The sequence below is a fragment of the Nymphaea colorata genome, chromosome 12 (genome assembly GCF_008831285.2).
Source record: "Nymphaea colorata isolate Beijing-Zhang1983 chromosome 12, ASM883128v2, whole genome shotgun sequence".
NCBI lineage: Eukaryota > Viridiplantae > Streptophyta > Magnoliopsida > Nymphaeales > Nymphaeaceae > Nymphaea > Nymphaea colorata.
In genome coordinates, this window is record NC_045149.1 from 17976228 (window position 1) to 18001644 (window position 25417).

Genomic DNA, 25417 nt, shown 5'->3' on the forward strand with positions numbered 1-25417 from the left:
TGATAAAATATGATTTTGATTCATTTTTTTCTTTCTTGAATAAGTATAGAAAGACCAAAAAAGGGCAGAGGAAGCTGAATTGGTTGGTTCTCTCTCTCTCTCTCTCTCTCTATATATATATATATATATATTCCTTTGCGAAGAAGAGTGGACCATTTGTTGAGGGTTTTGCCTTTTTGGCAATCCCCAAACTCAAAAACCCAAACCAACCTTGTTCTCTCTCTCTTTCAGACCCCTAAAGTGGTAGGTCGGGTCATCTGTGACTTCCCAACACCGGAGAAAACATACCTTTTTTATATTTTAATGATTTCACTAAGTCTTTGAGTAGTTAATTAGATCATTTGAGGAAAAAATAGAAAGAAAGAGAGAGCTAGAGTCTGTAACTCAGTTGCATGTCGATAGTCTCATTCTTAATATTTGACCCAACCGAGTCACCGCCGACCTGGTTAGCTGCCGATCCAAGTCGGATTTCTGAGTTTGCCAACTATGCTTTTCAGAACCCATGATTCATTATCTGCCCAAAATTTTGGCACTTTTTGAATTTAAAAAATATATATATATAGCTGGTTAGATTACATATGTTGATTTACAAATTAAGTGACAGTTCTTTTTAAGGGGCATATTGTAACTGGTTGAACTAGGAAGCTATAAAGAGGCAGGACTCTAATTCGATTTTCATAAGCATTATATTCCCCCACCTTAAATAGTGGGGGTGTGCTATTTAAGTTAAAATATATACTATTACCATTGTTAATGCCGAAGCAGCCCCGGACCTCAGAGGTAGGGAAGATTGAGCGGGAGTAGAGGGGACGGCACCTTTCAGCCACTTTTCCAGGTGACACCAAGTTGTGTAAATTATGTGACCGTTTTTAAAAAAAACGTGAACGAAGTGATGTCAGTATATCTACAAACAAATGAAAAACCCAGGTTAATTGAAAGTTTTAGGTTCATGAAAACTAAGTACCTTCTTGTAAAATTTACTCAATAAAATAACATTAAAATTTTGCAGATGTCAATAAAAATACTTTGGGTTTAACTGGCCCAACAATTATCAGAACAGGTTTGGTTTTGATCGATCAACAGTCTAGATCCAGCCAACCTGAAACAAAATGAAAGTTTATGCATTTTTTTTTTTGCATATAAGCTTCTAGCATAAAGGCTTAAGCTGATACCCGAATCAAATGCCCCCTGCCACAGCTCTATGAACCAAAAGTTCACAAGTTTAATATAAGCAGCAGCCATAAAATAATGCCGAAACAAGAGCAAAGGCCAATGAGCACTGAAACCCAAGAGATATGATCACAACATCATTGCCACTGCCTGAGACAGATGACAGAGTACCATCCTTTCCAGTCCTTAGTACAGGGAGTACAAATCAGATCTAAAGAGTTGACATAATTCTTACAAAAACCACTTTGAACTCATGTTTTTATGCATGCAGACCTTTCAGATGCCATATATCCAGATGATGGACTTAGCAGCTAGACAGGGGAAAGGTCTACGACACCTGCAACAAGCAGACAACCTACGCAGAGTTAGTAAGACATAATAATAGCTCGAGTACAACATGGAAAGATATGCATGCCTGTGGTTGTGACTATTATACAGATATCCTGATGGACCCATTAGTACCATGATAAACTCAAATTTACTTGGCTTCTTTACAAGCAAGAAAATGGACGACCACAACATTCATGAGTAATTAACAAGCAAATATAGAAGAATACGAGAACACAGAACTTATGTGGCAGGCTAAATGATCCTATTTCTTCGAAGAGAATAAGCACAAAGTTTCACATTAGTGTTAAGAACGGCTGAGTAAGGACCAATCTAGAAGATCTAAGCACATCTTACTGGATACAGACTGCCATAGCCCCATCCAGTCTAAATGCCTCAACTGTGTGCATTATCAATTACTTGCAATCCAATTCTGTGCCACTAAAATGGGTTTCAAACCAAAGTTAGAAAATGAAAGAAACCAAGGAAAAAAAGCCTTGATTTTGGCCTCCTACAAATGATTTTAGTTTTAAAGCTATTAAAATCTAATCTTAGTTCTAAAACTATTAAAATCTAGTTACTCCATGAAGTATACCAGCGTGCTTGCAAAGAGCAACTTCCACATATATGTCTACGGGAGTTGCTCATTCTGAAGAATATATTTTCATATACTTCTCTCAAATTTTCTTTTATAAGATCAAGGAATCCAATTCAAAAGAGGACCCACACTACCATAAGTAGTATTTGGGCAACAACATACCACATGCCAGCCTCCCTCCTGCATTACCAGTTGTAAGACTAAGCTCATGTCCACCTGTGCACAGATGGTTGTAATAGAATCAGGATGAGAAGAAATTGAGAACAGCAACACAGATAAAAGTTAACAAGCTCAACATTTAAAATGAGTCCACTTTTTCTAGCATAATAATGATAAGCTTTACCCTTTCCCAGATCATCTTCAAGCTCATGGACAACAAAAGCCCTTCCAATAACTGAATCAGGCCCACTCAGTGGTATCTGCAACACAAGCAGGAGCCATATGAGCTGAAACCGAATGAAACATAGAAACTGCTACTCTGCTAGTAGTATCAATAATCAGATAACATTTTTACCTGATTATCCACGATAGTTGCCTCAGCTACTCCTTCTAATTAACTCAAACTGCGAGAAACAGTCACAAAGGTAAGCATCTGAGATAACAATAGTTAGCTCTACAGTTAGAGAGAGAGAGAGTATCGTCAGAGTTAGCTAATGTGTTCCCCAGGTCGCCCACATGGCGGATTTCATCCTCAGGAGCACCATGAGTATGATTGTTAAGATTGAAATGTGTTCCTATTCATCCATTTTAACCAGACAAATTTAAATTGATGACATTATAACAGCATTAGGGAAAAAACCATGCATGATGCAAAAGTTCTTTTCGTTCCAAAATATAGCAAAATAGATTGGCGCCAGCCTGTTGATATGCAGCCATTTGTAGTATCTCCAAATTCATGCTGAGGCAAAGAACACCCAAGACGTTAAGCTGTTGAAGTAATGCAAATAAAAAACAGCTAAAGAAAAGGAAAATATATATGGTGCATTTCTCACAAGATGGAAACCATGCTTTCCAGGAGCAAGTCCAGTAACACGAACTTGAACCGTTATTGGACCTGCTAACAGTGGCCAAGGAGAATCAAGACGAGAAAATAAGCTATGTTGTTCTGAAAAGCACAGAAATAGGACGAAACCTAAGCTCCTTGGCATCATAAGTTTTATCCACAGCAGGAGTCCAGCAGGTCATAGTGACAGTATCAATTCCTACAGGTATCGATATATTAAATGGAATATCACTAAAAGGAATCAACATCTGAAGAACCAAGTCCTTCCCCATTTCATTCTTGTGTTATGACATCAAGGTATGATACTGTTGCAACTGCAAATTCTGTTTTCTGGACATCACTTGTCAACTGTCATTTTTCGATGGTAAGTTCAGAATAATTAATATATGGCTTTCATTATATTAGCGATTATAGAAGGAGAAGATGTCATGCAACTTCTGCTGACCCTTGGTTCACTTGATGCTATTGTCATTGGTGAGGAGACATCAAATCTGACAGTGCCGCAGGGTGATATTAGTAGATATGAGCGAACGTTCCAGTCCAAGACCTAAGACTACTTCCATAAAGCGGTGGAACCTAAGTAAGCCAGTTGAAAGGACAAGACGGTCATCTTTCAAAGACCTAAGACTACTTCCATAAGGCACTGAGAGAAGAATTCAGGCCTTTCGAGCTAAAAACGCCACCATTTTTCGCCAGTTGAAAGGACAAGACGGTCATCTTTCATGGAGCACTTCCAATCAAAGAATGGCCTCTTTGGTAGAACAAAGAAGCAAGTTCTGGGAATGAAACGTATGCTTCTGAACTTTAACCATTCGTTAGATGTCATTAGACAAATGACAGTGGAAAATTTTCCTTTCAAGGTTCTACGTTGGTATGGGCTGCCATTAGAAGAAGCTCCAGGAATTGGAGTTGGGAACAGTTATGCGATTCTTGGTCACTGTTAAGCAGCATTGTTCCCATAGCAACATTACTATCAGGACATCTGACACAGTCGTGTTTACTACATTCAGACACTAGACTAGGCAAACGAACCCTCTGTTCCAGTTTCATGATGCAAGGATAATTCACCATGTAATCACCATCGAACCTCTAGGCGAACTGCTTATGAAGAGGCTACAAATGGGTGCAGGAAAGTCAGAGTTATAGTATATTGCCAGGGACAGTTGAAGGTAAGATGGATGGACAACCATGTAAGTTTTACTAAAATAAACAACTTCTTGTACGTCTAAAGGTAACCTCTAAAGTCTTAAAGTCATCTCGTGTCATGGCCTGACCATCTATCCACTGAATTGCTACCATTATGCAAATTAATCCCCAGAAAGATGCTCGTGCAACACATTCAGACGCGTCCAAACCAGGAAAAGGTGCTTTACAGTAGAGGTTCCGTAACATCTTAAGATCTCGAGGCAATAATTCCCTGTACACCGACCGCAGAGGATATAAGAGACGCCAATTTCACCACGCACAAAGCAAAATAGACAGAGCAGCTACCATTTATAGAAGATAGCTAACTTAGACTATCCATCAAGCAAAGGTTGGAATCAAATTCACACCAACCACCTCATTCCCCCTTGTTCTAACAAAGAAACATGCAGTCCATAACGAAGAAGCAATAAGAACAGCCAGAAACAACAATTAGACAACTTCCAGCATTACAATCCAAACACCAAACAATGCCAGAACTCCACAAATCACAAAGATAAAACAAAGGAAAGGCAAACCGTCGTCCTCCTGCGTCAGGGTAACCACTCCTTCGACCTGGGAGGTCCCCTTGAGCACAGCCACGGCCTTCTTGCTAGCCGCTACGATGGTCAGAGGCCGAGCAGGGGAAGCAATTACGGTGGTGACGGCGAGCTTCAACGGGCGAACGATGGGTCTGAAAGTGTGGCTATTAAAAGAAGAGGAAAATAGTTTAGAAGAAGAAGGAGAAGCGGATGGAAAGAAAGAAGGAAGCATATGAGAAGAAGCCGACGGAGCCGCCGGGAAGACGCTGCTGGCAGCCATCCTAGCCACAGCCGCCTTCTGTCAGGGGAGAAAGGGAGCAGCAAACAGCCACACCCGCCTTCTGATTAGGATCTAGCCACCATCATGCATGAAGTGCATGTCACGTTTCCATTTTTCCTTGCGCAAGTGTCACAGTACCCCACTTGCAGTAGCGTAGAAAATATGTTACGGATTATCTTCCAAGTTAAATCTTCAGTGACGCGAATCCAAAACCTATATCTTATCTTGGACATTTCGCTTACCATACATGTCCAAGGTGAACATTAGCAAAGTACTACTAGTCGAGTCCGCTCGGGCTTGATTTTGCTCGAAAAAACTGATCAACTCGAGGTTGACTCATTTATAAGGGAGTTGAGTTCGAATTTAAATTTATACTCAAATGTTGAACGAGTCGAGTTTGAATTGTAAGGACTCGACATTTTTAAACTTGGGTCAGCTCGAGTTAAACGAGTTGACAAGTTAAAAAAGAAACAAGATAAGTTAACATAAACGAATTAAACGAGTTAAGCGGGTCACTTGTTCTATGAAAATCGAGCTCAAATTTTTTTAATCGCATTGAGCTCAATCTGGCTCAATTTGAGCTAGGATCGGCTCGTGTGCAGCTTTAGTACTGAACGTGTAGACTCTTTTGCTATTTCTAGCTCTACTGGCATGCATCTGAACCTGACATCCACAGCGCTCCTGAATCCAAACTGTTTGCGACTTGAATCTGCATCCAATTCCAACCCAACCTTCAACCGAATTTAAATAATTTCAATCTTCTTCAACAGTCAAATTTCCACCGCATACTTAAATTCTTCAATTGCAGTTTAAATCAAAAGTTTCACTTCCAACTGTGTGGTTCATATTGATCTCAATCTCCCTGTCACTGCAGCCTCTCATCAATGCCAACCATTTTTTACTATTGGACTTAATTTCCATATCCAGCACACAGAGGTAGTCAGCAACTTTGTAAATACTTTATATTTTTTAATTACTTTGAATTTTTTTCCCAAAAAAAAATAAGAATTATGTCCATCGACCAACACGCCGTATCGGCTAGCAAACCGATTCGATACTGACACCGATTCTGATATGCTTGTATGGTTTTTTTTTTATCTCCCTCAAAAGAGCTTTAAGAAGGAGCGTCCCATGACTTGTCTTGAAAAATACCATCTACCTCTTTGTAACAAACTGGACATGTGTTCGGTAATAATAAAAATATATGGTCGAATGTTCTATGGGCGCGGGCATTTGTTTTAAATATAAGAATATGCGCGTTAAATATAGGAAGATACCCTTAGCCTTTTGATATTGTTAAAAAATGCACCTAAGTTTTGCACCATTGGTCAAAAATAATATTATGTCAATTAACTAAGTCGTGATTCACTGAAAGGGGAGCGGGAGGGTAATGTAGTAAAATGACTGAAGTGCCTCTAATAATGGTAAATTTAAAATTTATTAGTTTACATTGACCTATTTAACTATACCCAATTACATGAATATATGATTTACTATATCCAAATTCCTTTGATTTCTTATTGATGAGTAGATAAGCCACGTGAACTTTATTCTCCAGCTTTTGCGCCAGAAAAGCTGTCTATGGGGATACATAGCTTGCATCCGCTATTAAAACGATACCTTAAGTGGCTTTTGGTGATAGTAACAGTATATCACATTTTAAAAATGTTTCATAAATCTACTTCAGTTTTTGAGGTAAATACATGAAATTGTAACATATTGTTACTGTTACTAAACGACTCTTTAGTAACGCTAAGATAACAAACGTGTTAAAGGTGTCCATTTCACTAGTGCAAAATATGATCCGTCACTAAAAATGCCTTTGCTGTGATATTAATCCTTACTATATTCACTGACTTTTATTTCGTGCTAGTGGTTGTGGCAATGAAAGCTTCGGTAACTTTTTGTCCTTTTTTTTCCTAATGCTTCTTTTGTGTCGCTAAAGGGTTGGGTCTTCTGTATTGCTCTTAACACACCTAAAGACTTGGCGATAACAAAAGGCATGTTGTGAAACATACACCTACTTTTATGATTAATAAAAGAAAGCACATAAAATTGTTCTCAATAAATTACTTAACCAAATCCAGTGTTGTGAATGTCGATATCCGCAAATTATGTACGGGCTCATATCGCCCTATTTTTTTCATTTTGTGAATAAAGAATTCTATGTTTTGAAAAATAATTGAAAATAGTGTAAGTTGATTTTCGAAATGACAAAAAATTTGGGCTGGAGATAGGGTAAGTATCGGCCAACACAATCCAAGAGTGATACTATCAACTCGTTAAATAAGTAAAAGGTTATCATTTTATCCTTTAAAAAAATGCATGCATACAAACTATAAATATAGAAGTAAAATGTTTTTTATCTATATATAGTTTGTATGTATGCATTTTTTTTAAAGGATATATATATATATATATATATATATATATATATATATATATATATATATATATATGACAATTTTAACTTTCAATGAAGAATGATAATAGAAGCAGCGGGTTACTTGAATTGAGTAAAAGCCAGAGACAGAACCCGTGATTCGATCGTGAAGCAGGACGAAGCATTAGAAAGAAAATCTGAGGTGCATTATTTTACAGAACAGGTTGAGAAGAATTCTTTTGCTTTCTTGTTGCCAGTCTTGCTGGTTGGCAATTATTTCCCGGTGAGGCATGCAGCACCTGCATTTTTGGATGTGCATCTTAATTTTTTTCTGGTCGATTCGAACAGCGTCCAGTAGATTAAAGCCAGAAAGAAAGAAAAAAGATGACCTCATGCCCACGATGATCTCTCTGTGCAGTTCATGAAACTTGTACAAGCGCTACAGCAGTGTATTAATTATGCTCCCTTAAAGAAGCTTAACTACCGTCATTCAATATTGTCAGCCAAGATAATTAAGATAAAACTTTTCTGCAGCATACTCTGCATCACTCAATACCTTATCCAATTTGTTTTTTGGTTGGTATATACACTATGCATTGAATAATATTGCTTCTTTTTCACAAATCCCCTTCTCAGAATAATGTCAGGAATATCACCATGTTCATCCTAAGCCTCTCTCTCTCTCTCTCTCTCTCTCTCTAGCTTTTGTATTAGAAATTATTGGGCATATTGTGGTCCTCGGTCTATTGCTTTCAACACCACTACATGTTCTTCACAAGGTGCCTCTGCTTTACAATTAAGGACGTATACAGATCGGATCAAGACAGCTATTATAGTACATGTTGGGTCAAGATCCGGTACAGTGAAAAATGTTGAGCACCCTTTACCGGATCTTGCGGCCTAGCAAACTGGATCGCCTGATGAGATAATAGTTGAGTTAATTACTATGCATTATGTGGCATTAAAGCATGAATGTACCTCTTGATCACTTAAGCATCATGCATCCACAGATGCCCAATGCAACAAATTGTTTGTGCCCGGTTATCTAACTCGAACACCTAGATTTGGATATTCTTTAGATCCAAAATCTGCAAACAAAATCTTAACATGGTTCAGTTTATTATCCATACAATCGGACAAATGGAAGTCAAGTTCAGGATGGCACTACTCAAATCCAACCCAAAATTGACATTCCAAATGGATAAAGTCTGCTAAAAGGCCAAAAGGTAGGATTCAACTCCACCTCCAGCCAAGAAAAGCAACCCAAATAGTGCTATATATATGGAGAAAGGCATGACTTGACTCCTGATCATGTTTGAATCCATGGTTGATTCTCTTGTACAAACAACAAAAAACACATCGAATTATGCTTCTTGAATGATAAAGTAGTTTATGTACTAAAGCGCTATAAGCACTCATTACTGCTTTTTTTTTAGTGGAAATTTACTGCCCTTGATCAGAGAAAGATCTATTTCTCATTCTTCTCTTGTGCCCAAGCTTCAAAATGTCAAAGACCACTTTATTAGTTCTGCCAGTGAAATTGAATAGTTGTATAGAATCTTATTTTTGGAATCAGGGCTGCCAATGCACTGAAAAGAGGTGCAGGTATTGGCAGAGGCACAGTTGTTCATCATTGCATAACAGTGTAAAGGATCAAAAGTATTCCACCTGTTGATAAGTGCTTTCCTTCTTAAGAACTGCATCCAAATGAAGAGAAACACATATAGAACAAAGATCGTGTCTGATTACCTCACATCTGATATGAATTCTAGATTCCCAGAGTTTGAAAGGGCAGTTGAGGTTCTAATTTTTAGCAGACTTTTCGGCAAGGTAAGACAAAAAATTCAAGGTTATAAGATCCTTGACTCTCAAACGCAGCCAAACTATTAGCGTTATTATTCAAAAGGGCAGTTGAAAGTGGGTCTAAATATCCCGGTCTTGATTGAATCCAGGTAATAGGCATGACTTGGGTGTTTGACAGGTGATGGGCGTGCACAGTGATTGCTTGATACCAACTGTAGCAGCTTGGGTGGTTTACCTGTTAGTTTTTGTTTCTTTCTATCATAATTCAATCACACCTAATGTTTGAAAAGTTTTGAAAAAAGAAAGATTTGTTTATGCAGAGCAAAATATTTTTATAACTCTTTGCACTTTCTGCTGATCATTATTGGGATTCTTATGTTGGCATTACCCTTTTACCCTTCTACAATTAAAATAATTTGTTGGTCTTTTAGTATATTATTTAATTGGTCTTTTCATATATATACATAACAAGTAGCCATTGATTAGGTTATTCTGTGATCAAACTTGACATTTTTTGTTTATATGTTCTTGCCAAGACGTATTGGTTTTAATACCATCTTCTTCTAAAGTTTAAACTCCTAAAGTTTCAGATAGGTGATTTGATATTGTTTGGTGCCATTTTTTCCTTTGACGAAGTGTAGCCAAGTTTAGGTGTTTCTTTTTGAAACTTTCGAGAGCATAGGTCTCACTTTCGTAGTGATGCTGAAAACTTGGATATAAACTCGAAATTTGGAAGTTACCACTTTTTGAAATTAACAAGGGCACATTGACTTCAATCACTTTTCAAGAAAGTAATAAATTTAAAACCAAGCGCATTGACTAGCACGAGGCCACATGCAGCTTTCTAACAAATGGCAACGACGCTAGCCGTGGCCTATCGTGAGGAACAAGACGCTTGTGCCTTTGCCTATACACCACGTCGAGGCTCAGTTAACGATGAAAACATTCTTTGATCTCCAAAAACAATGGGTTCGTCTCTAGTAGTGTATATATATATATATATATATATATAATATCCATTTGGTAATGAGATTTGGGTTTAAATGTGAGTTAATGGTTTGTTCTTTGTTATTTTAAGTGAGTAGAGATTAACAATCTACTGCTTGAAGAAAGAAACTCAAAGGTTTTCCTTCTTATTTTCATTTTTAAGTGAGTTAAGCGGTTGACAATTCACTGCTCGACCAAAATTTTGACGGGAAGACTCTCTCATTCCCCTTGCTTAGTGTCCAAATTTTGCTTAAGATCAAGTCTAATCATGCCAAATGAGATGAAGGATCCGTTCATTTAAGAGAGAGAGAGATAAGTTCTCCTTGGAGATGGTGCAGGAAGAAGCCAAGCTCTTGGATAATAAATGAGAACTCTGGTCTCTAGGGATTCTATTACATGAAAGTACTTGGAAAACAGCGACTGACTATCCTTTTTAAAGTTTTAAAACCAGCCAAGGATGTTCCCTATGCCTCATAGGGTCAACCAATTTGCCTAGGATTTAGGGTAGAAAGCACTCCAAGCAAAGCAGTCGTTTTTACCTCTCTTACTAGGGCAATGCACAACGGTCATCTATCGTGTTTCTTATACTTTGAGAGAAAGTTCTAATGGGGAGGGCAAAGAGTAGCTTGGACTTGAACTGGTCAAGAACCATAGCACAAATACATTGAGAGTCTAGCCTTGGCCAACCAATAGGCTCGTAACCAATCCGCTCTGGCTGGATTTGAACTCGTGATGTGCTCGGTCAAAAACGAATTATCCCAGTCAAGCTCAAATTAGCCTGTTAAAACATTTTATGAATCAAGCATGATATACGAAATGCGGCCACCTGATTACTTGGGTGTTTTATGCAAAATCGGCCTTGTGCTTGTCATTGTACTGATTGTATTATTCTATACAAAATATTTGAGCAGCTTAGGTGGTGTGTCTCTTTTCTAAGTTAAAATCTCAAGTGACCTAAGAAAGATACTGCTGCTAGAGCTTACATAAGCGAAGCCAAGGCAAGCAACAATTAACTTCTTTCACCTATATTGGCGCCACATAGAGCTCACAATACAATCTTTTAGCCAGAGGTGAGCAAGAAGTTTCGCTCTTATCTTTTGGGTGGGTAAGAGCATCATGACCCACTACCAAAACAGAGTCAAACCCTTTCCCACCACCTTAAATTGTTCCTATATGATGTAGGGCTGCGTTAGTGCTTAGGAATGAGACAATGTATCATCATCTTGGTATCGCACACTACTCCATACGACACAAGAGTATATCACCGACGAAAATTGAACAGGCAACACGTCATTTATGCGCCACCCGCATGAGTAGCCAGCTGCCTCATGCCCCTTTCAGCAAGCTTTTTCTCGTCTTGAGAAAGAGTAACCATGTGGGTATGGCACCAACTCTAGGGCCATTTGGGACCATAATCATCAAGGGCTATAAATTGTACACAAACAAGGGTAGGACCCCGAAATGATAGAAAATCTTGAGGATATCCTAACTCTTTAAATGTTTTTTTATGCAAATTATAGGTGGGATTTAGGATGAAGGTTTTGTTCTTTTACTGCCTCATGAGATATTCATAAAGGAATCAAATTTGGAATAGTTAAATGCATTGGAAGTCAGGTCAGAATCTCTTATGAAATTGGAGAAGTTGGGTTCCTCTACCTTGAGCATTTCCGTTTTCCTAGTTGTAGAATTGGCACATTGATTTAAATTAAAGGCTTGCTACCCAAAACCCTAACCTAAAAGACAAGAACCAAGACAAAACTTGGACCTACATTTTAGTGGGTCCGACCCAGTGAGCCCACCAAGAGACCGACAAAGATGAAGAGTTTGACTAAAAGAGAGAGAGGGCCTCGCTGCTTTTTACCAGATTTGAAATTAGAACTAGGTTCCAAAGACAGGTGGTCATATTAGAAGGTGACTAGAAATTCAAAGAACATTAGTATCTCTGCCCTTTTTAGACATGACTTTTACTAAAGCAAATATTACAGAAAAAAGTTGAAGTTTAACGAGATTTTGAGGGAATAATATCTGCTTTTTCATCGCAGTTCATTAATTCCTCTGTGGAGACCTGATAAAAGCTTCATTTGTATGTGGTGCAGAAGATAATCCAGGAAATTCTGGTAGGAAAAGTTTGATAAGTGGAAGAGAGAGAAAGAGGGCGGGACTGACGGACGGTGACTACGGACAAGAGCACCATAAAGGAGCGTGCTCTGCAACGAGGACTGAGGGATTGTCAAATGCCATATTACCCGTGCAAAGACTGAAAGAGCTCCCTGTTTTTAGGCTTTCTCGTCTTCGGACGGAGAGGATTTCACGGGCTCACCAAACCATTCCTCTCTCCTTAGTGTGGCTGCCGTCCGATTGGATGCTTGTCAGTGTCCATACTTCTTTAAATCTCCGTCTACCTCCCTCCCTCTCTCTGAAACAGAGGAAGAAAATCAAATAGCTAGATTTTGCGCCATCGTTGAGGGTCTTCAAATCGATGGTGGGTGTCTAAAATTTTTTTCCTCACTCTGTTGAACTGGGGAGTGACGTTTGATGGCAATGTCGGTGAGCCCCAAAGGGAAGAGGATGGAGGTGGGGGTCAAGAAGCCGCACCACCGCCAGAACGGCGGGAGTCCGGAGGGCTCGACGGCCAAGGTGTCGCCGGATGCACCGCCGCGGTACCAATTCCCGAAGAGAGTTCCGGTGGTCTACTACCTCTACAGGAACCGGCATCTCGAGCACCCGCATTTCATCGAGGTCCCTCTTTCTTCCTCCCACGGCCTCTTCCTCAGAGGTAAGAAGGAAACCCAAATTCCTAACCAGGAATTCTGAGGATAGGTGTTGCTTTTTCTCGTTTTTTTTTTCTTCCTTTTACTAATTTATCTTTTTCTTTTGGTTTCAGATTTCATAGAGCGCCTGAATGTTCTAAGAGGGAAGGGGATGCCCGCCTTGTACTCATGGTCTTGCAAAAGGTAAGAAAAGGAACTCAAAGCTCTCCAGTTTCTTGATGATCTGTACCACCTTTTTTTTTCTTGCTGTTTGTTAATGAATTCACATTGTCACTTGCATTTTTACATGATTTTGTTGGGATTATTCGCATGCCCATCTTTTCATTTCCTTTATTCTGTGGCTTGGCGAGGTAGTCAGGGCGCTTAAAGGTTTGATACTCAACTATGCTACCAACATCGAGCAGGAAACATAATAAGAGTATTGATCTTCGTTTGTTGCTTTATGGAAAAACAGGAGCTATAAGAATGGGTTTGTGTGGCATGACCTCTGCGAAGAAGATCTGATCTACCCCACAAACGGGAATGAGTATATTCTAAAGGGCTCTGAACTATTAGAAGAGATTCCATGTTCCCTTACATCTGGTAAGAACTTTCTGACTTTTCTTTTTTCCTTAAGAACATTTTAGCCCCATCTTTCGTTTTTTCCTTATAGTTTGTCACCACCTCCGTTTTTTGATACTTAATTTCGATTTCCCAACTTCGGATTTCCATTCGAGTTTGATCCAGGCTTGTTATGCTTCACAGATCGGCAGCAACATCAGCAACAGCAATTACAGCAACCACCACCAGTTCTTCAAACCAAGCAACACCAGGAGTCCTCTTCAGCATCTACTTCCTCCTCTCCAGGCGCGGGAAAGCTCTCCCGGTCGTCGGATTCTTCCCCTTCGAGCGCCGGACAGGAGTACAAGCTCTTCAAAGCTGCGGCGACAAAGCCGGCCGCGGCCGACGTCGCGACGCAGACGAGCGACCCCGTGCGTCAGACATGCAGCAGAGGGGTGTCGACGGAGGAACCGGAGGAAGAGCCGGAGGACGAGGACGACGACGGCGGGCGGGAAGAGCCTGTGGAGGCCGACCCGAGTCGCGCGTCGCCTCCGCCTTGCTCGACGTCGTCGGGCGAGAAGGAGAAGCCCGAGACGCTCGAGTCGCTGATCAGCGCTGACCGGAAGCTCCGGAGCTTCCGATACATATCGGACGACTCGGTAATGTATCGTCCCGAGAGCTCCAAGCCGAGGGTGACGGACATGCTGATGCAGCTCATCTCTTGTGGTTCCATCTCGGTCAAGGACCACGGTTTCGGCCTCGTCCCCACGTACCGGTCTCGGGTTTTTGCCGGAGAGAGCCGGAGGTTCGGCGACTCGGGTCGGTACCCGTGGAAATCCGGTCTTTTGTGCGAGTTGGACTCGCTCTGCGAGAACCCTAGACTCATGGGGATCAGGTTGGAGGACAAGGAGTACTTCAGCGGCAGCCTGCTGGAGACGAAGAAGCGGCAGGAGGAAGGCGCCAACCCTGTTCCTTCTCTCAAGCGATGCTCCTCCTATAACGCCGAGAGGTAAAGCGTCTCGTCTCGGGCTCAAACCGAGTCGTTTTGGGGGTGGTCGAAGGGGCAATCTTTTATCTTAGTAGGGTCTCTCTCTCTCTCTGTCTTTTGTGCTGGCTTAGTAGGTTGTTTGTTTCCTGTTCTTGGGTTTTCTTGATGGAAAATTTGGTTCTAGGAACCCTTTTCCGGTGTTTTGGGATGGGGAAATGAGGGAATTTGGTGATGTGCCTATTTCCTTCCTGCTTTTAGGCTCCTTTTCATGTTTTGGCTTTTTGAGAAAAGAATTGGAAGGGAAAACAGTGGGCCATTTTCCCCTTTCCACTGTTTGAGAGTTGGACAAAAAAGTAGGTTTGGTAATGGATATTCTCTTTCCTAATGCTTGAAATCCTGGTCTATTCTTTCTATGTTTTCTGGTTGGTGGAGCTAAAATTGGATCTCCAAATAGACATCTGGAAACCAACTTTTCATTGACATGCTTTGGTAGGTGGGAGCTAAGTCAGCATTGTTCAGTAGGATCAAATGATTGAGTCTATGCATGAATGTATTTTAGTTCCAAAACGAATTAGTAAACAGAATGTGTGCAGTAATGGGTCTGAGTGGTGTTTGTGTCATAGTTACATGATTACATCCTTTTCAAAATTTACTTCCACATTCACAAAGGTTCTCCCAATCACATTATTCATGCTAATTTTTTTAATGTTACAGGGGTGGCAAATCAGATGCCAAGCAGGAACAACCAGAGGAGCCAGCTCGTTCCAAATGCATCCCTCGGACCATAAAATCTGCACACAACAAGCTGGCCAGATCTCCACTTGCCGACAACCCACGGAAGTCGTCTGCTCGCTACCCTGATGAATGTGCTTCTTTGCAGAACGGTGGCAGACATATTACTGAAGCATCCTCATCAGAGAGGAAATCTTCGAAGAGATTTGAGTCTTTCAGGGAAGGAGAGAAGGATAAGATTATCAAGATTGAAGAAAGTTGAGTTGTTTAATCTACCAAGCTCAATGCTTTTGAATTGCTATATATGCTCTTAGTAGCAGGACTTAGTACCCTTGTGACATCTGCCCTTGTTAGTAGTTGCTCTGGAACTCAGCTGTGCTAACCAGGAATTGTTCACATAGACAAGTTCTTCCACCATCTTTGATTAGTCCTTTTATTTTAACAGCATCATCTTTTCTTCATGATAGAGCTTTAGTCTGGTTCACACTCTTTTTGATACGCATCTTAGTTCCCATCAAGAAATGCAGTTAATGATATTCTGATTTGAATTTACAGATGTGTTTCTCAACGGTTACCTTGATTAAAAAGCATCTTCACATTGAACTAGTATAGGAAAAAGTTTATTATTAAATCCTCGTTCTTCTTAAAAATACGTGTACAGGTGCAGAAAATATCTATTTAATACATGTCAGACTAAATAGAACTTGAAAAGCATATGGTTATGAATTTAGATTGAATAAAGCCGGCCCTAATAAGTTTGTCTAACCTGCCTTAGTAGAATCTGGAATCTACTGTACCTCATGGACCTTTCTGGTGATAAAAAAATTCAGTAGCTGTAAATGCCTCAAATTTTGCAAGTAAATATTTATCACATACGAACAAACGATTCACCTATTAGGTTTTCCGTTTGAATTGGATCAGAACTACTTGGATTGTGACATTTCAACTAGATTGCATATACAAACAAACAATTGTAGATTTTTTATATGTGTGGAGAGAGAGTTAGTGAGGGTTGTGCTTGCTGAGGTATGAAAAAAGAGAAATGATGGGGTTTTTCTGTTTTATGTTGCTTGATTTCAGGCTTCCTTCAGGAGCTCGGGTTATAATACAAGCAAAAGCTGCCAGTGAGGACAGTGAAGGCAGCAGCAGCAGTTGCTGAGTGTAACCGGACAGCTATGAGCTAACTCCTATGATGGATGGGGTTGCCTACCACCCCCTTTTGCTGAACTTATCGGAATGAAAAAAAGAACAAAAAATTGGAGTGCTTGTATCCACTATTCACACCTCCTCTCACGTCCTTTTGTTTGTATTTTGTATGTAATATCCTCTTGTTCCGTTCTGCCCTCTCCCCTCATGCCATAGGAATCGGTGTCTCCTTTTTCTCTTTTCTGTAATCTGCGATATATTTAATTGTCATTATATAATAACAGCAATTCTCTTATGTCGTTCCCTCTGTTTGCTTCTTTCTTGGCTTTTCTCTTTGATTGATCATGAAGCGAGATTTTGTCGACATGCTGAAACGACCTGCGTTGACTGTCCCTCTTTCTGCTTTTTCTGATGGGTTTTGCAGTGAAATTCAAACCTCAACCACCCTTTCATGAGCAGCAGTAACAAGTCTTGTAAAAATGGAAAATGGCCAAGCTGCCCATTGAGTTATGAATCTGGAAGAAACATTATTATATTGACCATTTATAAAAGAACATTAAATATATAAAAATAGTTGGAAATATGCAAAACTTTAAAGTTATTCAAAAAATTTAAATGAGAAGTGTATTGTAGGTGGCATCCTTATGAATCAAATTGATTGGCCACTGAGTCAATCAATTTGAGTTGGCGATTCAGGCTGTTTTCTAGATAAAATCGAACCAGGTAGTTCTACACGATGGCTGCAACGACTAACTCTGGATGCTTCTACAAGTAGCCTTCTGAGAATGTTCCTGCATATCCTGTGCCAACATCGGAAGCTCTTCCTAAAATAAGTATTCTGCTTAAAGTCTACGCAGATCTGAACCGTTTTGCCCTGTTGTTTTCTGCTACCTGTCTTAAAGAGTCGATAAAAGGGAAGCAAACGATTCAATGCCCATTATTTGACATGAAATGCACATCAAGGAAAGACCCATTTGCCTGATCAGATTTTAGATTTATGACCCTTAACTTGAAATCAAAGGAGATAGGACTCAACCCATTTGATGCATCTGTTAGCATGAACGGACATGCTTTCCTTACTACATGGTCTACTTAATTTAGCTCCCTTATATGCGAGAATCCCTATCCTCCTGGCTGTTATCCAGCATGTTGATTGCTCCTAGCTACTCTGGCCTGCCAAAAAAGAAAAAGAGTGGAAGGAACGCCTATGGCAATCTAGGATACCAGGCGAAACCAGTGGATTGGTTGGTCTTCTCATGTGCAGCAGAGAGACTCAAGCCAGATGGGATTCTTCGCGTGTCGTGCGAGGGAAAGGGAAAGTGTCGTTTTGTAAGAAACAACAAGAGAGAGAGAGAGAGAGAGAGAGAGAGAGAGATGTCCTTTCTCTTCCTTCTGGAAAGAAAAGCTTCCGACTTTTGGTGGCTTCAACTTCACTTAACTGCTTTAGAAAAGTGTGTTTTCCATAGTTCACTACCATACAGCTTTCTTTTTGACTAATTACAAGTATCAGTCGGGGAAAAGCTAGAGAGAGAAAAAGGAAGAAGGTGAAAAGAAGAAGAATAAGTGTTGACCATGAACTTGTGGGCTCTGCACGTTTTCTCCACCTCCTCCTTTCTTACCCCATTCGAGGTGAAACCAGAGTACTTTTCTGTTTTTCTTTTTTTTTTCTGTAAAAACTTTCATTGAAGATCTCGACATCCTGCTTTAATGTAAAAAAAACGGATCAGACATTTCCAATTTCCTGATTCAGACCTCTAATTTTTTCACAATTGTAAAACAAAATCTGATCCTTGCCATTTCCATACAGCTCCTGCTCAGATGTACATCAGCCAAGTTGGAACGAATGGTTGTAATGCCGTTCCTTGTATGAAAATGAATTTAACCTTTCAACTCAAAGGGACAACACTGGAATTCAAAAACTTTTTTCTCGAACTTAATTTAGTCTGAGGCCTTCGTCTGACGGTCGCAAGCAAAAGTTAGGCTCACCACTGAAAAAAATAACAAAAATCATGGGGGCTGCTTCTGTAGTTACAGAAGAAAAGAGGCTTCAAATGAAATTGTTCCTTTTCTCACTTCTGATAGCATTACACATTGACTCTTTCTTTCTCTTTGTTTACTCAAGAATCAAGATGGCATCCTAAGCAAGTACTGTATCTTTAGTGGATCCTTCCCAACCTTTTACTGTTCCACCCATCAGCAGAAAAAGGAAGATCTGTGCTCAGCCTTTTCTGTACACTCAGAAGCCACACACGCTAGTGGCGTTTGAGCTTGCGTTAAGGCTGGTGGCCCTGTCAGTGAGGCCATTGCCTTCTGCAGTGGGGACCTGAAAAAGCTTCCCTTTGGCGTTTGAGGAGAACCATTCAGCCACAAATCCCCTTGGAGAAGAAAAAGAAACCGCAGAGCAAGGTCAGACACTCTTTCCCTCGTGAACCCGCGCAGATCTAGAGAGGGGATATTGAGGTCTCCTCTTCAACGCCACTCTCTCTCTGTATCTCTCTATTAATGCCTATCTACAGTCTAGGTAATATCAAATCAAATATTGTGACCATTTCCACTGTCAACTAAGCAGCATCTGATTCTTACATGTAATCAGACTTCAACGTGCGTCCCAGTCGGGAACCCATCTGCTTCTGTAAGAAAGCGTCACTGAAAGTTCTAAGTCAATGGTACCTTTCGTGGCCATTCAATGAGGATTTGACAGGAGAAAGACGGAGCAGGAGATGAATCAGAATCTCCTCTGGTAGGAATGAATTGTAGTACTCATTCTGCATTCTTTGAGGGTTATTGGATGAGGGTAAACTTCTCGTTAACGTAAGGTTTAAGGCTGCATCCGGTCTGGTGCCGAAACATTTCGGAACCTTTTCAAAGCAATGGGTCATAATATTCTCGCTCGCTCACTCATGCATGCATCCATGCATCCGCTAAACCTAGGGCCTAACAGGAGTCGAGTCGAGTCCGAGCTCGGTCAGCTCGAACTCAGCTTGACTAAGTAAGATCACGAGCTCGACTCGGCTCGAGCTCGAATATAGCTCGACTATACTGGCTCGAACCAAGCTGTTATACCATGCCTCTTGAGGCTATTAAGATATGAGGAATAACTATTGGGCATGTAAACTTCAAAATATTATGTAATATTTGCAGATGCGGGACAATTTATACATTTCATCATTTGATGCGTTTAGTTAATATGCAGGCAAGATATAGGAGACCCCAACCAGACTATGTCTTTGGTTCTCCTTCAACAGCGGCAATTGCGTCGGACCCAGTTGCACATGGGCTGAACCCGAATCTGACCCATGACTTGGTCCAAACGGGTCAGGTCGATGGAGGCCAGACTGGACGTCACCAGTAGCTCCGGCCATGAGCACTCATCATTGTAGACGTAGACGTGTCCTTTCCTTCCTTTTTCTAGGAAGGCTTTGTTTATTACCGTGATGAAAAGAATGGAAAAAGTTGAAGGTATGGAGCAGTACTACACGGGTGGAATCGTATCGCTAATCAGAATGAGCATAAGGTGTTAGAACAATATATATATATATATATATATATATATATATATATATATATATATATGATGGTCAATTTATAAGTTTTTCAATTAACTTGATTAAACATGCCTTACAAAATGCTATAAATAGATTTACTTTTCAAACTCAAAGTATAACTTATCAATAATTTTTTAAAAAATAATCTTAAATATCATTTTAAGACTGTTATTTCACTTTTTTTTTCCTCACGAAGTCTATCACCTATTCTGCTTTTATGATTTCGGGTGAGCAGGGGAAACCAACCACCTGGCGGAGAACCAATGCCTCAAGTCCACGCTTCCTTTGGTACATTGTCTACTTTTTGTGTTTCAAGGTGTCGTGCTCGTTATACTTCAGTTTGTGCATCGGTGAACCCCCTTTTGCAACACAAGATGTTTGATACTCTTAATACTCGAAATGAAATTGACGGTCAACTAACCCCACTCCAAGCGGTTGCACTAACCCCATTCGGACTATGGTAGGAGGATTTCACCACTTCTACATATGGTCTACAAAATGAAGGATGACAACAAAATGTTGGGAGTAGTTAGTTTCTTCAACTTAGACTGCAGCTACTTGCGAAGGAGAAACTCTGGCCCTGTAGGTGGTCAACAGATAAAAGCCTATTCTCATTAGCAAGAAACCAGGTCCACTTTCATAGTCCAGTCCTTCTCTTATCATGGGCCATTTCTCTCCCCACATCATAGCATCTTCAGTATCAGAGCTAAGTGTGGGCTGGTGTAGGCTACGCCACACACCAGTCTATCAAATTAAAAATCTCGTTGAAATGAAGCTGGACCATGGCGGTGACTCAAGTGTTTCTCAGCCAAAAAATTCTAGCTCTGCCACTGATATCCGCTAGTGCAAATTAACTTGTTGAATGCATGGCTAAGCCGCAAAGCACATGTAAGGTGGTTGAACAAGCTAAGGGCTGCATCTCTCTTTTTTAACAATGGATGCATCGAACAGCTACGAGCATAACGCATATCTTTCTTATATCAACATGATAGAGGAGAATTCCACATCCCCTCCAAAATATTGGTCGTCTCTCCTTTCCTTGACTTTCAGTGACTGACTGACTTCCTCCCATCCCCTTGGATTGTCGAAGTCCAAAATCTATTGGTTTGAGTTTATAAGCTTAGAGGCTATGCATATCCAGATATTTTCTTCTAACAACCGTAGCATGAGGAGAATTTGAGTATCTAGAGTAGATGGTGGCTAGGAACGTGACGTATATCAGCTTTAGGAAACACGAACATGCTCTTAATTATACTTGCCCCACCTTCAACCTCAGAGAACACAAAGAAAACCAACTCTTTTGATTATATCACTTATCATAATTGATTATGTCACATATCACCTTAGTTCTGAACTCTCTTTCGAAGATATCCGATAAAATTGGAACGATACACCTTTAGTTATGAAATTAAAGTTATACAGCACTATTAATTTGAAATCCTTCAACTCCATTGCCCTCTAAAATGAAGGAATCAACACCAAATCTGCGTGGGCAACGATTTTGCCGTTCTAAAAAGGAAGCCCTTACGTAACAAGAGCACACATCAAACTCCAATGATATATATGCAACTAGAATCGAAGCCACCATGACCGGAGGGGCTTTGTCACCCTTGTTGCCCATGCTTGCTTTCAGAGAGTCGGGAAAATAGGGAATCCCAAATGTCACCAATCATTCTGTAAAAAAGGAAACCATCTGACATGTTTTGGCAGAAGTTTCGAAAGCAGCCACGGCCGGATGCCCCATGGACATAGGCGGGGTCCTCAGCTTTACCGTTCCACTTCTAGAGAAATTATTAGTAAAACAAGTTTTATTTTACATGGTTTGTAAGTACGGTGAACAACGAGACTCGTTAAAGCTCGGTTGGTGAACCAGTTTGAGCCGAGTCATTTGCTTAAAAAGTCAAGTTCAAGCTCATGAGTCGACTCGTTCAAATAATCGAGTTGAGTTCAAGCTCAATACGTAACTGTTGAGTCGAGCTCGAGCTTTAATCGAGTTTGTCGATTAAGGCGATATATTGAAACGAGTTTGAGCCGAGTCATTTGCTTAAAAAGTCAAGCTCGAACTCATGAGTCGACTCGTTCAAATAATCGAGTTGAGTTCAAGCTCAATACGTAACTGCTGAGTTGAGCTCAAGCTTTAATCGAGTTTGTCGATTAAGACAATATATTGAAACGAGTTTACGAGTTTGTTGAGCCTTAATTAAGTCGAGTTCAAATTTAACACGTAACGATGAATATCAATTTTATTCAGACGAGTTTGTCGAGCCTTAATCGAGTCGAACTCGAGGTCAACACGTAATGATGAACATCAATTCTACTCAAACAAGTTTGTTGAGCCTTAATCGAGTCGAGCTCAAGGTCAACACGTAACTGCCAAGTTGAGCTCGAGTTGCTTTCATCGAGTTATTATCGAGCTCGAGCCGGATCGAGTTATTATCAAGCTCGAGCCGGATCGAGTTATTATCAAGCTCGAGCCGGATCGAGCTGTGAGCTTTTATTAGTCGAGTCTAGTTCAAGTTGACTGAACTTTGGCTCGACTCACCCCTATTTATAAGGAATTGAGATCAGGTCACCCCATTAGTACTTTTGAAGGTAGGAAATTCTTGAAAGGAAACCTAAAGACTCGATGGATATGTACCTAACTGATCTCCCTACTTCTCTCTCTCTCCCAACTGATGCATCGTTCCATAAGTAACCACCTAATGGTGACCGTTAACGTTGGTAAGTGACGTGCCCGCTAGCATGTTTGGAAGTGGCGTGTTGAGACAAAGTTCATGGTAGATCGGTCCAATTCTAATGAAGGTGGACTTTGTCTGCTCCTAAAATACCATCATGACTTCAACTTGACAACCAATCACTTAAGTTGTGTGGCTTGTATTAATTACGTATTCAGTTGGTTTAAATTTGTAGGACTTTATCTTGATTGTATCCAGAAATATTAATTTGAATTGAGGGTTTTTGAAAATAACATAGGTGCATTTTGTTTTTTTTTTTAATGTTTTTTAACTTTTTAAAATTGATAACTTTACATTTGCTTTTTTGGTAGGCAGAAAATTTAACATCCACCACTCAGAAAAGAAAAGAAGCTTGAAGGCCTTGGTAAGGTTTAGTACATGGTTAACTAAATATCACTATCAACCAGACTCGCAATGCATCTTCTACAGGACCATATGCCGAGCTACGCAAATTTGGTCTTTTACGAGCTAATAACACTATCAAATACCATGTTTTCTGTGTGACTTAAATATTAAGCCAAGCAGATGAGTGCTTTTCGTTTTAACTTCTTGTTAAGTTAATCATGTGTTCGTGAAATGTCCTTTCGAATTCTTATATAACCGGGATGAAGAACAACTCAACTAGGTTTCAATGTGAATCGGAATTTTGATTGATTTCTTCCAGAATACGGCGTTGTTCCTTTTTCTCGTGGTCCAAAAAGATTGCCCATGTCCATCAGATACTGACGGCTTGGATTTTACGTCGTCACGGAAATGCGGGTGAGATAAGGAGAGATTCTGTTATAAGATCATCTCGTACCACAAAGAAATCACGCCGGAAAAAATGTCAGGCAATTGCCTCAAGTACTTCTGTCCCTTCACTTACGAGTTGGCCTCATCCATCCCATGGGTTTCGCAAGTCCTCGATTTCTTCTTCCCCGACCCTCCCCACGTTCCAACCCTCCATGTGAAGGTACCAGAACACTACCGAGCGTCCATCTACCCGTCGTTCTTTTCTCAACGCTCCTGCTTTTCTAACCGCTCATTTGGATATATACTCGCAGGTCTGGAGTTCGAAGACCGTCTACGTCGAATGGCCGTCGGTGGCCGCCTGCGCCCTCGCCGGTATCGTCGTCTTCGCGGACGCTGGGAAAAGGCTTTACCGGCTAAGCAGAACAAAACACCGGTTCAAGGGTTCGTTCTCGTGGAGCATGGCGATGTGGTGGTACGCATTCATGTGCGTGGGAGGCTTTTGGTTCCACTCGTTGGACCGGCGGGAGCTTTTCCACAAAGTGGACGTCGTTGGAACGGCGTGCTCCTCGGCGTCGATAGTCGCTGGCTCCGTCGGATTCGATGACCGGAAGCCAACCAACCGCCGGATTCTGACGGCGTTTTATCTATCTGCGACGGTGGTTGGCTTCTTTTGGGCCTCTCAGTTGGTGAGGGAATTGATGTATCTGCTCCCGGCGGCGGCGGCCTTCATTTCCTGCTTCCGTTTCTACCTGAACATAGTGGCAGCCGAGTTTGGTGGTGGAAGGAAGATGGGAGGCCGCAACGAGAAGGAGAGGAAGAGAAAGGACAAGGTTGGGAGATGGGTCCTGGTCGCTGGGTTCGGAGGAGCTTCCATTCTGGTCGGTCTTGTTTCCAGCCGTTGGATCATGGAGATGATCGGCCAGAATTTCGGGCAGGCTTTTTGGGTGTTTTTCGGGTGTCACGTGGCTCTTTGGGGCCTGTTTCGGATGCTGGTGGCCTTGAACGATGTGGAGCTCCTGGTTTTTGCATGAACGAATTTAGCCGTTATTCTGAAGATCTTGTTGTTGGAATGGTGGAAAGACAAACTCTAACGCTTTTTTTTATCTGAATTCTAACATTTTTCTTCTTTCTTACTCAAGAAATATGCACGGGGTCGATAAAACTTTAACGTTTGATAGTTTCAAAGAATCGCATGGTTTAAAAACTGTGGATTTAACCTTGTATTGTGATATTTTCTCAATACAAATAAGTAAAATAAAGATTTTAAGCGTCGATATTGAGTTTAGGCTATGATCTTTGTTTGATGAACCATTGATTTTACCATAGATATCTTTCGCATCAGCAAAAGAATGTTACAACATGTCCGGATAACAGGATAAGCATGACAGTCATATAAAGACACAAAAGCTTCCAAAACTAAAGTCCAAAAACCAGCCAGCGGATGAACACAGGCTTCAAAAATAGGCTAATGTGGAATAACCTTAAGTTAAATATTTTGTGTATAACTTGAAGAGTATGATAGTACTTATGTGTTTTTCCTCTCTTACTAAAAAAAAGACTAGTGAACCACGAGTTATGAATCAGTTGTCAGTCTTCCTCATGCCAAAAGATCGTCTTAGCCACCCTTTGTCCTATATTCTAAATCAGATTCCTAATTCTAGCAATGGATGTCAATATTTACTTATCCATCTATGTGGAAACTTAACTTCATACCTCCTCATTCATGTTCCTCCAAAGAAATCTCCCCTTCTGTTGAACTTGTTCACTATCCAACTCCACACATTTCTTGCCACTTGAGAGGAAATTAAGACATGAGATTGCTCTCTTCCTCATATTTACAAAAGAAACACCTATTAACGAAGGGCAGACTCATATGCTTCAAATGGTCAGTAGTCAGGAGCCGATGTTTGGAGGCTAGGTAAACAAACCAGTTGGCGCATGCCGGGGCATTCG

General features: G+C 40.6%; 3 protein-coding genes across 3 annotated transcripts; 2 read left to right on the top strand and 1 right to left on the bottom strand.

The window, feature by feature from the left end:
- Positions 1 to 1355: 1355 nt before the first annotated feature.
- LOC116266153 (superoxide dismutase [Cu-Zn], chloroplastic) lies at positions 1356 to 5111 on the bottom strand. Its single transcript, XM_031647261.2, is given in 8 exon segments — positions 1356 to 1507; positions 2258 to 2311; positions 2439 to 2514; positions 2610 to 2644; positions 2713 to 2829; positions 2954 to 2993; positions 3088 to 3149; positions 4820 to 5111. Coding segments are annotated over 8 exon segments (693 nt in total). The 5' UTR covers positions 5103 to 5111; the 3' UTR covers positions 1356 to 1481.
- Positions 5112 to 12384: 7273 nt separating this feature from the next.
- On the top strand, positions 12385 to 16747 carry LOC116266332 (protein SOSEKI 3). Its single transcript, XM_050081015.1, has 6 exons — positions 12385 to 13051; positions 13160 to 13229; positions 13501 to 13628; positions 13791 to 14595; positions 15289 to 15563; positions 16387 to 16747. Exons 1-6 carry the CDS (start codon positions 12811 to 12813, stop codon positions 16410 to 16412), a joined length of 1545 nt encoding a protein of 514 aa, XP_049936972.1. The 5' UTR covers positions 12385 to 12810; the 3' UTR covers positions 16413 to 16747.
- Positions 16748 to 23373: 6626 nt separating this feature from the next.
- On the top strand, positions 23374 to 24738 carry LOC116265960 (uncharacterized). Its single transcript, XM_031646979.2, has 2 exons — positions 23374 to 23684; positions 23776 to 24738. Exons 1-2 carry the CDS (start codon positions 23556 to 23558, stop codon positions 24493 to 24495), a joined length of 849 nt encoding a protein of 282 aa, XP_031502839.1. The 5' UTR covers positions 23374 to 23555; the 3' UTR covers positions 24496 to 24738.
- Positions 24739 to 25417: the final 679 nt, after the last annotated feature.

Excerpts from the sequence above, each read along its gene's own strand:
- LOC116266332 (XM_050081015.1), top strand. The coding sequence starts at position 12,811 with ATGGCAATGTCGGTGAGCCCCAAAGGGAAGAGGATGGAGGTGGGGGTC. Across the intron at positions 13,629-13,790 it reads TCCATGTTCCCTTACATCTG|ATCGGCAGCAACATCAGCAA; the intron begins GTAAGAACTTTC and ends TATGCTTCACAG. Across the intron at positions 14,596-15,288 it reads TCCTCCTATAACGCCGAGAG|GGGTGGCAAATCAGATGCCA; the intron begins GTAAAGCGTCTC and ends TTAATGTTACAG.
- LOC116265960 (XM_031646979.2), top strand. The coding sequence starts at position 23,556 with ATGTCAGGCAATTGCCTCAAGTACTTCTGTCCCTTCACTTACGAGTTG. Across the intron at positions 23,685-23,775 it reads TTCCAACCCTCCATGTGAAG|GTCTGGAGTTCGAAGACCGT; the intron begins GTACCAGAACAC and ends ATATACTCGCAG.